This window comes from Thalassophryne amazonica, chromosome 9, assembly GCF_902500255.1.
Source record: "Thalassophryne amazonica chromosome 9, fThaAma1.1, whole genome shotgun sequence".
In the NCBI taxonomy this organism is placed as follows: domain Eukaryota; kingdom Metazoa; phylum Chordata; class Actinopteri; order Batrachoidiformes; family Batrachoididae; genus Thalassophryne; species Thalassophryne amazonica.
The window spans coordinates 79,645,852-79,659,748 of NC_047111.1; the positions used below are offsets into that span (position 1 = coordinate 79,645,852).

General features: G+C 42.3%; 1 protein-coding gene across 1 annotated transcript in view; it reads right to left on the minus strand.

Annotated features, from left to right (window-relative positions):
* The window catches only part of LOC117517478 (GDNF family receptor alpha-4-like), a 129,337-nt gene that overhangs the window by 36,389 nt on the left and 79,051 nt on the right, over nucleotides 1-13,897 (minus strand). Inside the window, exons 2-4 of the mRNA XM_034178510.1 lie at nucleotides 2,385-2,651; nucleotides 2,191-2,283; nucleotides 1,728-2,097 (exon numbers count right to left, since the gene is read on the minus strand). Coding sequence (XP_034034401.1) covers nucleotides 1,728-2,097; nucleotides 2,191-2,283; nucleotides 2,385-2,651 — 730 coding nt within the window. The remainder of the gene's footprint in view (nucleotides 1-1,727; nucleotides 2,098-2,190; nucleotides 2,284-2,384; nucleotides 2,652-13,897) is intronic.

Below are 13,897 nucleotides of genomic sequence, written 5' to 3' on the forward strand. Positions count from 1 at the left end.
GCCTTGTCTTCTGCTTCAGCACTTTCATCACCATGACCTTCCAGTACAGTGTTCACACTACCTCAGATGCAGGATTCTGAAAATTTAATCTCAAAATAACAGATTCTGTGTAAAAACTACTATTAAAGTTTTAAATTGGTCTTTTGATCAAAACAGTGGAATGCATTTCCTTGTTTTGAACATTTGCTTTACTACGTATACATGGGATTTTTCATACATTTCAGCATGTTGTGACAAAACACAGCTGATCTGCGCCAACTGATTTGCTCATTGCTATGGTGACGACCAGAGCGGAGTGATATTACAGTGACTTAACTCGCTGAACTACGTGTGCGTATACACAAAAATAATGCACGTCAGTTAGACATAGAATTCTCACTGACCATGGTATAAGATTAGTTAAATCTATGAAATATTATGTATTAATTTTTGAAAAAGCCCATGTGAATGTCTTTAAAGTTTGTCTTTACTAAAAGTCAAACGGAATCAAATTCAAACTCAACTGATCATCGTCCATTTATACTATTATTTTATACTATCTATACTGTTTAATTATTTTATTAAATTAAAAAAAAAAACGTATATTTTTAGACTAGAGACTATCAAATTGTGCAATTTTACATTGATGAATCATTTAAACAAATAATTACCAAAATGTGATAATACACAAGATAAATTAACCCCTTAATGCCTGAATTTATATAGCTGTATATAAAAAAATGTTTTGTGTGTTTTTGCCTTTAAGTAGATGGTAAATAATGTTGAGATTATTAATTACACTTTTGCACAAAAAATAAATAGTAATTTTGGTATTTTGGTAATAATTTATGTTATAATGTTATAATAATAATGGTATGTTGCAAATTTGCGACAACAGGCATACTGGTCAATTTGGTATGTTGCATATTTGAGTCAAATATTGTAGCATATATGCGACAGTAGGCGTTAAGGGGTTAAGTTGAATTCTTAGCCATCACATTTGTCCTGTGTACTAATGTCACAAGCTGGGTTTCCATTATAGATTTGTGTAAAGGTTTGGTGATATTTTCAGAATGTTGACAAAGCAGAACAGTGAAATGACAGCGTTCCCCTGACCTGATAGAATGTGACTGCTGGATTTGTCTTTTTTTGATAACTTCCATTCAAAAGAGACTTTCTCGAGAACTGTAATTTCAGTCGTCATGGCGACGGAAGGGTAAATAACACTAAATATTGCCATTGTTGTTGCTGTAATGTTACCTCATATGGTTTAATAAGCTCTCTGTCTCTTACTCTGTCCACACATACCATGCCCTGTATTTTAGAATGTGGTGCTTTCTGTATGTCATGTGACGTGTAACAGCAAAAAAAGTGTTTCCATTCCACTTTTGCAAATTACCTGAAAAAACATCTCATGCAAGTGTAAAAAGGTTTTTGTGGTATTTGAGAGTTTTCTTGAAATACACGTGTTTCCATTCAGCATCATTTTCATTCACTTCTTTGAATTGCACATGTTGGAGGGTCATAGAAACGCGACAGCTGATGCTATCCCAGATTGTCATCTGGTGTCTGTCTCCTTACCAGTGAATTTCTTCCAACAGGTGGCATCTACATAAAAATCATGCACACAGTTTAATTCTATATTGACATTATGTTTCTGTAAAAATTATAGCAATGCTTTCCTGTCCATGGAGTTCTCTTTGTCCTATGCTACTGCATGATATATACGACAGAACCAAACAACCTACCTACACAGCTCATCTCTGGAGCAGTAGTTCTGCAGACTGAGGCAGTTGGGCTTGCCCATACGCTCCTCCCCTCTCACATTCTCCTCATAGGAGCACGACGGGACAATGGTCTTGCGACGGCGCTCCCCACACAGAGTGTCAGAGCAGGGACAGAACAGGAGGGCAAAGCTATATTCTTCTGGAACCCGCTCCAGGAAGCGCCGCAGGGCTTTATGGCATTTCTGACGGTTGCAGCTGTTGTCAGAGAAAGTTGCTCGCTTGGTGCAGGCGACAACATATTCTGACCGCAAGGAGCCGCATTTTTCATATAGGCCACAGTCCTGCGCTGCCTTTAGACACTGGTTTTGGCCATCCACAGAAAGAGAGGAAGCTGGGGGGGATAGAAGAAGGCAAACACAGTGATGCATAGCAGGAAGAATAGACACAGGATGCTGCTGTTAGATCATTTCGGTTGGGACAGTACCTGCCATGATGGACGCCATGCGAGACATTTCAATGTTTCTCACTAGATTTAACTTGAGTTCTTCATATGGGGACACATCATACTCATCATATGCTACAATATCAGAAGAGTGAAGAGGAAAATGATAACATTTAACTTACAGCAAAGAAGTAAAATACAGACAGGAAGGCATTGATGCCCGTCCTCAAACCCACCTGCAAATCTCACAGTCCAGTAGACCCTGAGGCAATGTTCCTCCCTACGAGAGCCACGCTGGCACTTGCATACCTGGAGGGGGCGATACCTCTGCAAGGAATTCTGGGCCTCTAAGCACTCCAGGCGAGCATCTGGTCCCAGAGGCGACACCGCCTCCTCAGCCGAGCAGTACTCCAGCAGTCGATACAGTACCATGCAGGACTGCTCCTGGATGCAGCCCTGCTCCGCCACTAAACAGTCTAAGGACGCCGATGCCAGTAAACTGCCTGGATGAGTGTTTGGAAATGACAAGGAGAAAGATTTACAGCAGTTTCAAGTATCTGTAGTGCCTTTTAGTTGTGATTCAATCTTGGTGCACTGATTGTCCATTACCTTCCTTGCGATCAGAAACATATGAGAGGACCTGACCAGTGTTTTTACAGTTGTAATGAAAACTTTAATATCATGGCAATACTGAGCTTTTCATGATTTATTTTAAGCCATCCTTTCACACTTGGGCAGAATAATTGTACAACAAACTGCGATATCTGAGCATAAGCACAAACTCGATGCACCTCAGGGCCTTGAAGAACTTGCTTACTTCTGAGGTCAGGACTTTGTGAAGGTCTACTTTATCCATTCATCAAACAGCTTTGATGTATGTTGGGAGTCACTGTCCTGTTGGACAATCTGATAATGTCCAAGTATCAGCTGTTGGCCTTATGGTTATGGAGCATTGCTGAAGAAATCTGAGGTAGTTCTTATTCCTTGTTTTTCAATCTACTCTGGGCAATGTACCAGTTTCTCTAACAGCAAAGCAGCCAAAAGCATGATGCTAGCAGTGCCATGCTTAACACTTTGTACAGGGTTCTTACGGTTTAATGCCTCACTTTTCCTAATCCAAATAGTGTCATACAGTTCTCCAGGAGTTTTCATAGTGGCCAAAGAACTCAAGCTTTGTCTCATCTGATCATACAGTAAAATGCTCCTCCAGAAGATTGATCATCTAGATCAGGGGTGGGCAACAAGGGCCAGGTTTTCCTTGCAACCAATCACCTCAGCAGGTGGGTTTGCTGACGACCTTCTCCCCTGAATATAAACACCTGATCATCAATGACATCACCTGCTGAGACACCTGAACATCAATGAAATCACCCACTGAGACACCTGAACATCAATACAATCGCCTGCTGAGACACTTAAATATCAATGAAATCACCTGTTGAGACACCTGAACATCAATAAAATCGCCTGCTGAGACACTTGAATATTAATGAAATCACCTGTTGAGACACCTGAACATCAATGAAATCACCTGCTGAGGTGATTGGTAGAAAGGGAAACCGGCACTGTCTTGGCCCTTCATGGCACATGTTTGCCCACCCCTGCTCTAAATTTTCAAAGCTAATAGCTGAGACACTATAAATGTGCAGTGGAGCCTTTCATGAGCTTGAGGGTTATATTACTGTACGGCTCATATCTAATGATATGTGTGAGGTTGCTGTGGAGTAACTGAACAAGACTCTGGAACTAATTTGGGCACTTTCATGAGTGTTGGATGTGACATAATGTAAGATTCTGAATAGGTGTAGGATGAATTCATGGTTATCTCATGTATGAATGGGAGTGTACTTGCATCAATGTGGATGCAAGTACATCCACTTGTACTTGCATCCACATGTGTGAGTTATTTTCATTAGTTACTTCATCCAAACCATCAACATGTTTATTAGACCCCATTCCTACCAGGCTGCTCAAGGAAGCCCTACCATTATTTAATGCTTCGATCTTAAGTATGATCAATCCATCTTTGTTAGTTGGCTATGTACCACAGGCTTTTAAGGTGGCAGTAATTAAACCATTACTTAAAAAGCCATCACTTGACCCAGCTATCTTAGCTAATTATAGGCCAATCTCCAACCTTCCTTTTCTCTCAAAAATTCTTGAAAGGGTAGTTGTAAAACAGCTGACTGATCATCTGCAGAGGAATGGTCTATTTGAAGAGTTTCAGTCAGGTTTTAGAAGTCATCATAGTACAGAAACAGCATTAGTGAAGGTTACAAATGATCTTCTTATGGCCTCGGACAGTGGACTCATCTCTGTGCTTGTTCTGTTAGACCTCAGTGCTGCTTTTGATACTGTTGACCATAAAATTTTATTACAGAGATTAGAGCATGCCATAGGTATTAAAGGCACTGCGCTGCGGTGGTTTGAATCATATTTGTCTAATAGATTACAATTTGTTCATGTAAATGGGGAATCTTCTTCACAGACTAAAGTTAATTATGGAGTTCCACAAGGTTCTGTGCTAGGACCAATTTTATTCACTTTATACATGCTTCCCTTAGGTAGTATTATTAGACGGTATTGCTTAAATTTTCATTGTTACGCAGATGATACCCAGCTTTATCTATCCATGAAGCCAGAGGACACACACCAATTAGCTAAACTGCAGGATTGTCTTACAGACATAAAGACATGGATGACCTCTAATTTCCTGCTTTTAAACTCAGATAAAACTGAAGTTATTGTACTTGGCCCCACAAATCTTAGAAACATGGTGTCTAACCAGATCCTTACTCTGGATGGCATTACCCTGACCTCTAGTAATACTGTGAGAAATCTTGGAGTCATTTTTGATCAGGATATGTCATTCAAAGCGCATATTAAACAAATATGTAGGACTGCTTTTTTGCATTTACGCAATATCTCTAAAATCAGAAAGGTCTTGTCTCAGAGTGATGCTGAAAAACTAATTCATGCATTTATTTCCTCTAGGCTGGACTATTGTAATTCATTATTATCAGGTTGTCCTAAAAGTTCCCTAAAAAGCCTTCAGTTAATTCAAAATGCTGCAGCTAGAGTACTGACGGGGACTAGAAGGAGAGAGCATATCTCACTCATATTGGCCTCTCTTCATTGGCTTCCTGTTAATTCTAGAATAGAATTTAAAATTCTTCTTCTTACTTATAAGGTTTTGAATAATCAGGTCCCATCTTATCTTAGGGACCTCGTAGTACCATATCACCCCAATAGAGCGCTTCGCTCTCAGACTGCAGGCTTACTTGTAGTTCCTAGGGTTTGTAAGAGTAGAATGGGAGGCAGAGCCTTCTGCTTTCAGGCTCCTCTCCTGTGGAACCAGCTCCCAATTCAGATCAGGGAGACAGACACCCTCTCTACTTTTAAGATTAGGCTTAAAACTTTCCTTTTTGCTAAAGCTTATAGTTAGGGCTGGATCAGGTGACCCTGAACCATCCCTTAGTTATGCTGCTATAGACGTAGACTGCTGGGGGGTTCCCATGATGCACTGTTTCTTTCTCTTTTTGCTCTGTATGCACCACTCTGCATTTAATCATTAGTGATCGATCTCTGCTCCCCTCCACAGCATGTCTTTTTCCTGGTTCTCTCCCTCAGCCCCAACCAGTCCCAGCAGAAGACTGCCCCTCCCTGAGCCTGGTTCTGCTGGAGGTTTCTTCCTGTTTAAAGGGAGTTTTTCCTTCCCACTGTAGCCAAGTGCTTGCTCACAGGGGGTCGTTTTGACCGTTGGGGTTTTACATAATTATTGTATGGCCTTGCCTTACAATATAAAGCGCCTTGGGGCAACTGTTTGTTGTGATTTGGCGCTATATAAAAAAATTGATTGATTGATTGATTGATTGATGCAGTCTACATTGGAAATTTTGAACTCATGAAATGTAGCGTACTACAAGTTCAACCAGGGAGACTCAGTTTTCAAAGGTGTCATTTCGATTCACCTAATCGGCAAAAACCATGTCCCCAGTAGGAAGCAGCTGGTCATCATCCTTAAAGTTGTGTGCTTGTGACCAGCAGATTTTTGATTCAAATCCCGATCAGACCAGAAAATCAGTTAGGGCCCTTGGGGAAGGTCCTTAATCCCCAAGTTGCTCCCGGTAAGTAGTGAGTGCCTTGCAGGGCAGCACCCCAACATTGGTGTGTGTGTGTGTGTGTGTGTGTGTGTGTGTGTGTGTGTGTGTGTGTGTGTGTGTGTGTGTGTGTGTGTGTGTGTGTGTGTGTGTGTGTGTGTGTGTGTGTGTGTGTGTGAATGAGTGATAGTGAGGCATCAGTGTAAAGCACTTTGACCATAAAAGCATTATATGGATGCAGGCATTTGCAATTTATATCAACTTACAACTAATAGGAAAACTACAGGTTATTTAAAAATGTCAGTTCCAACTTGCCTTTCTGTTGTTTGCAGTTGTCGGCCAGAAACATAATCTGCTCCACCCCACCGCCACCACTTAGTCACTGTCTGACACTCCCCTGCATTCTTCAATGGTAGGATTAAAGGTCAGCATACCCGTTCTCCATCGCAAGACCACTACAAAGACTGTTCTAACATTAGGTACAATACCACTATGGATTAAATCGTTAACGCTTTCTAGTCTCCTGAGTCTTTATTGTAGAACTCACATTTCTGGAGATTAGTTTCTCTAGAGAGGCTGGAGGTAGATCTAAGTTGGGGAAAGCTATCGGAAATCTTCTGCCTCAGTGAGTGATTTGGCATTAGTACAGTCACTGACCTACCTGACTGCTGCTATGAACACTGGGCAATATTTGGCTGTTTAGCTACAACATTTCTGTCATTGCCTGTTCTCTGAGTCTTCTATTGTTGTTTTTATTCTGGCTTGTTGGAATGGCCATAGCAGGTGGTCAATGAGTCTTGTTTTGTTTTAGTGGTGCAGCTTAGCTAAAATTTCCATAAAAATTGTTCATTTTGTGATAACAGCATGGAATTTGGCACACATATTCTAAATTAACTAATGTTTATTTTCAGATATGGAGCCATCATGGAGCTGACTTCTAATGAGCTACAGGGGTCAATAAAGAATTACACAGGAGTCAAAATGTATTTGTCTGATCATAATGATTCCAAAAGGTATAATTTGGACAATCTGTGACTGAATTCCATGGAGTTATGGGGTAAAAACAGCAAAAATGGTGACAAAGGTCAGTTTCAGTTTGTACAGGGGTCAAAAGTTAAAGTTGCTCCAATTTTGGTGAAAAATGATGCAAGATGTTGGTTGAGTTAATAGCATTTTAAAAGGACGAGTTTGCACCATCTCTCATGCTTAGTTATCATGTTAGGGGTTAACATATGTCACATGCCATAGAATCCAATGGATGTCGACCTTGTTTGACCTTTGCTTTGGAAACCAAGCATTTAACACAGTCAAAACTGTTGTGAAAGTATAGGAACACGGACCCACAACAGGGGGCACTAAATGAACGGACAATGGATAAGCCAAACAGTAACAATTTAATGTTGTGAAGTGCACAACGGAATACAGACCAATACAGTTTTGGTAATACAGACAATTATATGTAGAGTGATGTGTGGGCAGGCTTGAGGATAGAAGACGTCCGTCCAGAACCGAGCCGGATCCCACACGGCCCCCACCGCCAACAGATCTGAAGAACACCGGAGCCGCCAAGTCCTGGATCCCCAGGTGGCCACCGTCTCCAGCTGTCAGACCTGGTACTGCTGGCAGAGAACAGAAACAGTGTAGATGAGTGTGAGTTCGCACACTCAGTAATTCCACAGTCTGTGTTCTTTCGGGAGGGAGCACCTCCACCTCCAATCACACACTCGTGCAGCTCCTGTCTAACCACTTATCTGGTTGGAGTGTGAAGCGAAGCCGTCGCTGATCACACCAAACGCCAATCCCACAGATAAGGCAACACCACAGGAAAATGGCTGCAAAGAAGTTCAGATTATTACTCAATGTTTTAAGTCAGCAGAGAATATTACCTCTTACAGATGCTGATTTCTCGGCGGGGAGGTGGAGTTGCAGTCCGGCTTTTATGGTGATGTAGATGATGAGTGACAGCTGGTGCTGATGATGAGTGACAGCTGTCACTCTCTGTTGCTCCGACGCCCTCTCGTGCTTGAAGCCCGCACTTCAAGCAGGGCGCCATCTGGTGGTGGTGGGCCAGCAGTACCTCCTCTTCAGCAGCCCACACAACACAAAACTATTCCATTTATTAATCCTATTATTTATTTTCAACATGACTGTAGCATTTTAAAAAATTTTGACGTCCGGGATGAAAATCAGCACCTCCAAATCTGAGGCCATGGTTCTCGACCGGAAAAAAAGATGTTTTGCCCTCTTCAGGTCGGTGGAGCGTCCTTGCCTCAAGTGGAGGAGTTTAAGTATCTTGGGGTCTTATTCACGAGTGAGGGACAGATGGAGCATGAGATCGATAGACGGATCGGTGCAGCGTCTGCAGTGATGCGGTCGCTGTATCGGACCGTCGTGGTGAAGAGAGAGCTGAGTAGGGGGGCAAAGCTCTCGATTTACCGATCGATCTACGTTCCAATCCTCACCTATGGTCATGAGATTTGGCTCATGACCAAAAGAACGAGATCGCGGGTACAAGCGGCCGAGATGAGTTTCCTCCGCAGGGTGGCTGGGCGCTCCCTTAGAGATAGGGTGAGGAGCTCGGTCACTCGGGAGGAGCTCGGAGTCGAGCCGCTGCTCCTCCACGTCAAAAGGAGTCAGTTGAGGTGGCTCGGGCATCTTTCCGGATGCCCCCTGGACGCCTCGCTGGAGAGGTGTTCCGGGCACGTCCCATTGGGAGGAGGTCCCGGGGAAGACCCAGGACACGCTGGAAGGATTACATCTCTCGGCTGGCTTGGGAACGCCTTGGGGTTCCCCCGGAGGAGCTGGGGGAGGTGTGTGTGGATCGGGAGGTCTGGGTGGCTTTGCTTGAGCTGCTGCCCCCGCGACCCGACTCCGGATAAAGCGAAAGAAAATGGATGGATGGATGAGTAATTCTTTATTGACCCCTGTAGCTCCTTAGAGGTCAGCTCCAGGATGGCTCCATATCTGAAAATAAACAGTAGTTAATTTAGACTATGTGTGCCAAATTCCATGCTTTTATCACAAAATGAACAATTGTTTTGCTATGCCGCCCCACTATTTAGGTTTCTTCCTATAACAGTTTTTGAGAATAAATCAATGTGTTTGCTCATGGTGTAAGGTCTAGACTGTACTTGTGTGTGGACCACCTTTAGGTAACTTATGTTGTCCATGTGGTCAGGTGCGAACATCAACTGAACTTGAAGGTGTTGATTTTGGAGCAGGAGCTTGTTTGTTAGATAGCAGTCAGTCAGTCAGTCTATGAAATTGTACAGTGGAGCTCTCTTGACACTCTCTTGCTGACACTAACGTTCCAGCAGCTTCCACATCATAGCAGTTCTGCGTATTGGTGGTTCCTGGATTGTTCATGAGCAAAAGAACTAGTTTCCTCTGAACTGAGGGTGACAGTTTGGGACCCAAAAACTTTTATACATGTACAATCTTGGAATCTGCAGTTGGTCAGAAATAGGTCCATGAGATAGTCTGGACTTCTATAACTCTATGATCCACTTTGTTTTGGACTTGTACTGTGCGTGGGTGAATCCAAAGAGTGATGTCAAATCCCCATTTTCATAAGGGAGGGGGAGCAGGAGCTAGGGTCCCTTTATTGAGAAAGTAGCATCAACTGAGAACATGGTGCCATTTTGGGGCCAACTGTGCTGAACTACTGAATGAACCTTTTATGCTTTCAACATTTTTTTTTTTTTTTAATCATTTAACTACATAGAGCAACACATCCAGGTACAGGTGCTATCAAAATAAATATAAAAATAGTTAAGCTATCAAATTTACATACATTTACAATTCATGATGATTTATTTAATGAATTTAAAGCCTGATTTACACTTCTACAGCTCTGTAACTCCGTGTCATGCAATGACGTGCGTGACAGTTTTAAGTTCTCCGCTGCTGGATTATGCATTATTATGGATTAATTTGACCCTCAACAAGCTTTTCTTTCTACAGTCATCACTTCCAAATCAAAGGTAAGCTGTACAATTTCTTCTTCTTCTGCCAAACTTACGTGATCCCAAAATGTAATCAGCATGCACACTGCAAAAACTATTAAAATATGATGGGAGACAAAGGAGTGAAAGCAGAAAAGTCTCAAATCACAACCTTTTGCAGTGTCTGATTTAACAGGTGCACGTCAAGCTGTGGGTCCCAGTCTGAGCACGGTGGGAAAAAAATAAACAGCTGGGCTTTTAATCACAGAAATGACTCCGGTTCCACATGCGAGGGCATCATCCGTGAAGAAAACACCTCTCCAACATGCCAAATGCCAGCGAATGTGAGCATTTGCCCACTCAAGTCGGTTACGATGACAAACTGGAGTCAGGTCGAGACCCCGATGAGGACGACGAGCATGCAGATGAGCTTCCCTGAGATGGTTTCTGACATTTTGTGCAGAAATTCTTTGGTTTTGCAAACCGATTGTTTCAGCAGCTGTCCGAGTGGCTGGTCTCAGACGATCTTGGAGGTGAACATGCTGGATGTGGAGGTCCTGGGCTGGTGTGGTTACACGTGGTCTGCGGTTGTGAGGCTGGTTGGATGTACTGCCAAATTCTCTGAAACGACTTTGGAGACGGCTTATGGTAGAGACATGAACATTCAATACACGAGCAACAGCTCTGGTTGACATTCCTGCTGTCAGCATGCCAATTGCACGCTCCCTCAAATCTTGCGACATCTGTGGCATTGTGCTGTGTGATGAAACTGCACCTTTCAGAGTGGCCTTTTATTGTGGGCAGTCTAAGGCACACCTGTGCACTAATCATGGTGTCTAATCAGCATCTTGATATGGCACACCTGTGAGGTGGGATGGATTATCTCAGCAAAGGAGAAGTGCTCACTATCACAGATTTAGACTGGTTTGTGAACAATATTTGAGGGAAATGGTGATACTGTGTATGTGGAAAAAGTTTTAGATCTTTGAGTTCATCTCATACAAAATGGGAGCAAAACCAAAAGTGTTGCGTTTATATTTTTGTTGAGTATATGATGATGGTTTAGGTGAGTTTTACAGTACACGGGATGGAACACTAAATTTACCTCTCAAAGCTTTGACAATGATGTCGGCTTCCATCCCACATGACTGACTTTATTTTCCCAAATGTTTCTTCTGTTCGGATTGAAGGGAATCTAAGCCCTTGTTGTGTCTATTTGTGAATCCAAATGGACAACAATTTTCAGCGAATAAATAAATAAAACAGCTGGATTTCACTGCAGATAGATTAACAGAGATATTGGCCCCAAGATGGCACCATGAGTCACGTGACTGTTTTTTGTATGTTTGTTTGTTTGTTTTTCGACTCGTCATGTCACTACTCTCTGAATAAAGGAACTCTAGCAGGAGCAAGGCCATGTTTGAAGAGTCCATCTCACCGTGACTTCCCCAGATCACCGCAAATCCCTTTCTGTTTTTTTAGCCATTTGAAGATTTGTAAGACTAGAAATAAAAGAAGTGTTAACAAAGATGAAGCTGTGCTTATATTCCAAATACACATAGCATTGTGACAAATCAGAGATTCAAGCTGTGGCACAGAGCACAGCTACAATTTGCTCCTGCGCGTTTTGCAATCTCAAGCACCACATGAGGTCCGTGTCTCACTTTTGGCATGAGACACATCATAAATGTGGGCTATGCATCATCGCCGCTGCAGGAACCCTTCCAAAGCTGCTGCACAGACTCCACAGGGAGACAAGTTTAAGAAAAAAGTGGAAACACAAAGGGCAGTGAGCCACAGACACACTCACAGCTCATCGTAACGATTACCTGTCTATGTATCATTAATGTATAATCACAAAACAATGAAAATCCACTACGTGCAATTTAAAGAGGCTTCGTGTAATCGCCTGTTTTTGCCATGAACGCTTTTGTTCATTATTGTCATCTCTTCTGTTTGCTCCCTCAGGCTCAACATTGATAAAGCAGGACTATCAGCATTTCTCATTTCACAGTCTTCCCCCGTGCACGCAAATGCACACACACTTACACACACACACAAACCAGCACACAGACACCTAGAGAAGGTAGAGAGCAGCTGTTAAATCTTGTCCAGCAGACAGGCTATAATTATGGTAATAAACTTGAACATTCCTTAATGTCATGATGAAGAAGAGGAGATACGCACACGCCGCACTGGGTGACATGCAATAAACCGTAAAGTAGAAGTCATGATTAGGGGGAAAGCGAGTGTGAGTTGTGTTTGAGGAGAAAGTATAGAAAAAAGAAATGGGCCATGAATTACTGTGATGCGAGAGGTATAATACACTCTATTGATTTCTCACTGGGGTGATTAATAGAATTTGTGAGGCAAAGCTGATGAAGGTTAACGCCATAAACAGTAAACCGCACACACACACCCCCCATCATCTGCAGCTGGTGAACTGGTCTGGCTTTATCTCCTCCCCCCACTTTCAAACATGCAGGATGGGCAGCAGAGCATCCAGATTGTTGGGCAGTAATATGACTTGAGAGGAGACCGTGTCAGTAGCGTGTGACTGTGATGTGAAATGTGTTTGGGAATTGTGACAGAAGGGACTTCATGAAAGGAAGTCACAGGCTCCAGGAAGAAATGCAGCAAGGCGACAAGCGGGGAGCAAAAGTGAGAGTGGGAAAATGCAGGCATGATGGCACTAGTCTGTGCACTCAGTCCAACAAATCCTGAGACACTGACTGAATGCATCCTAAAATAATCACTGTAATAATAAATAACTGAGGCTTCTAAGAAACAACGTGCATGTGTGTCTGTCATTTTAAAGGGGACTTTTTGTGAAATTTTGTATTATTTCACCTTGCATGCAGCGGTAATGTTTCAGTCCTGTTTCATAGAATTTTAATTTGATTTGTACAGAACCCGGGAGAGGTCACTTAAAGTGATATTTTTTTCTGGCCGTGATAATTCGTGTGCACATTTTCCTTTAATTGAGCCCTCAAATTAATAAAATGTGTGCACATTTTCCTTTAATCGAGACCTTGAATTAATAAAATGAGTGCATGTTTTCCTTTTGTTCAAAATGAACTCCATAATATGACCTAAATTGTCATCCTCACGACGGGGAGACGCTTCACCCTCAGCATCCTTTTTAATGTGCTTAACCTCCAGATGATGTCATGCTGGGTAGCCAGAGTTCTCTATATGTCCTTTTGCGCCCAAACCATGATGATATATCCTGACCAGATCCATATCTAATGGGGAAATGTATTACACTGTCTGCTGGTTTGTTGACTAATAGCCAACATTTATGTGTCACGACAATACTGAGTGCACGTTTTACAAATTGTGGCCACGTTTAAGTAGATTGTGCCTTTGTTTTACTCAAACGATGCTTAAAACGTGCGCACAATATAACAAAACATGCGCACAATATAACAAAACGAGCGCACAATATAATAAAACGTGCGCACATTCTCTCCACATGCAAAACATTTTGCAATGACACTTCCAGGAGTCCGTAGATTTGGACTGAACTTCGTGAAATGGAAAAAGTTCAGCCAAAGACAAGGTGATTGGATTTTGAAGAAAACTTGATTGAAAGTCAAGATCCCAGGCCAAGGTCAAAATTTTAGCCAAATGCTTGTACACTAGAAATTGGCCAAACATACACCCGTTGTCACTATCAAACACTAATATGAAGCCATATATCAC